This window comes from Manacus vitellinus, unplaced genomic scaffold, assembly GCF_001715985.3.
Source record: "Manacus vitellinus isolate BGI_N305 unplaced genomic scaffold, ASM171598v3 scaffold_120_pilon, whole genome shotgun sequence".
In the NCBI taxonomy this organism is placed as follows: domain Eukaryota; kingdom Metazoa; phylum Chordata; class Aves; order Passeriformes; family Pipridae; genus Manacus; species Manacus vitellinus.
The window spans coordinates 402,231-403,584 of NW_021938898.1; the positions used below are offsets into that span (position 1 = coordinate 402,231).

Below are 1,354 nucleotides of genomic sequence, written 5' to 3' on the forward strand. Positions count from 1 at the left end.
GGATCCCTCCTCCTCTACTTCCCCGTGAGTATCCAGCCGTTCCCCGGAGCTGAAAACCTCCGGGGTGGAGTTCACAGGATGGAACTGCCCCAAGCAGGGCACGGGCACGGCTCCACCTAATTGTTAATTTTGCTGGCACGGTCCCTGGGGGCTGCGGCATAAACCTTCTCAGAAAACCAAATCCCTTTTCTCCTGCTGGCTGCGGGAATTAATCCCCGCCCAAATCCCCTCTCCCTCCCGCACGAGCTGCCGTGGCAGCGGGGTCAAGGGGAGGGGAGGGGGGTGCTGGCTTTGAAAGCAGGTGATTTCCGAGGCTCTGGAGGTGGGATCCACGCCGTGCCAYCCRTRATCCCTGCCTCCCACCTCTCCAGGTGTTCATCCTGTACTTCAAGCCGAGCATCTTCCGCTGCATCGTCCTGCGCTGGGTGCGGATGCTCGGCTTCGCCACCGTCTACGGCACCATCACCCTCAAGCTGTACAGGTACCCAGGGCGGGGGGCTCGGGGCTCGGGACCCCCGTGCCGAGGGGTTTGGGTGGTCGGGATCCCCCTAATGGGGAGCAGCGGGGTGGTCTGGACTGCCACAGTGAGGGGATGTGGGTGCTCGGGACCCCCGCAGTGGGGGGAATTTGAGTGTTCAGGACCCCCATGGTGAGTGGGTTTGGGTGCTCAGGACCCCCATGGTGAGTGGGTTTGGGTGCTCAGGACCCCCATGGTGAGTGGGTTTGGGTCCTCAGGACCCCCGCAGTGGGGGGGTTTAGATGCTGAGGACCCCCACAGAGGGGAGGTTTAGGTGCTCAGGACCCCCACAGAGGGGAGGTTTAGATGCTCAGGACCCCTGCAGTGGGGGGAATTTGAGTGCTCAGGACCCCCATGGTGAGTGGGTTTGGATGCTCAGGACCCCCGCAGTGGGGGGGTTTGGATGCTGAGGACCCCTGCAGTGGGGGGGTTAGGGTGCTCAGGACCCCCATGGTGAGTGGGTTTGGGTGCTCAGGACCCCTGCAGCGGGCAGATTTGGGTGCTCAGCACCCCCACAGCGAGGAGGGCCGGGGGCTCACCCCTGTGCCCCCCCCAGGGTGCTGAAGGTGTTCCTGTCCCGCTCGGCCCAGCGGGCGCCCTACGTGTCGAGCGGGCGGGTGCTGAAGTTGCTGGCGCCCATCCTGCTCCTGGTGCTGTGGTTCCTGGCGGCCTGGACCATCGGCATGCTGGAGAACGTCAACAAGAACATCCCGCTGGTGATCCGCACCCAGACCGCCCACGGGCTCCACTTCTACATCTGCGGCCACGACTGCTGGGACTACATGATGGTCATCGGTGAGACCACCCCCAGGGCACCCCGGGGGTCCCCACAGCCCT

The 1,354-nt window shown here is 64.5% G+C and overlaps 1 protein-coding gene across 1 annotated transcript in view; it reads left to right on the forward strand.

Annotated features, from left to right (window-relative positions):
* LOC103754795 (probable G-protein coupled receptor 179) overlaps positions 1–1,354 on the forward strand; it is a gene marked incomplete at its 5' end in the record, with an annotated part of 7,680 nt that continues 6,326 nt past the window's right edge. Inside the window, 3 exons of the mRNA XM_029965862.1 lie at positions 1–24; positions 372–481; positions 1,074–1,312. Coding sequence (XP_029821722.1) covers positions 1–24; positions 372–481; positions 1,074–1,312 — 373 coding nt within the window. The remainder of the gene's footprint in view (positions 25–371; positions 482–1,073; positions 1,313–1,354) is intronic.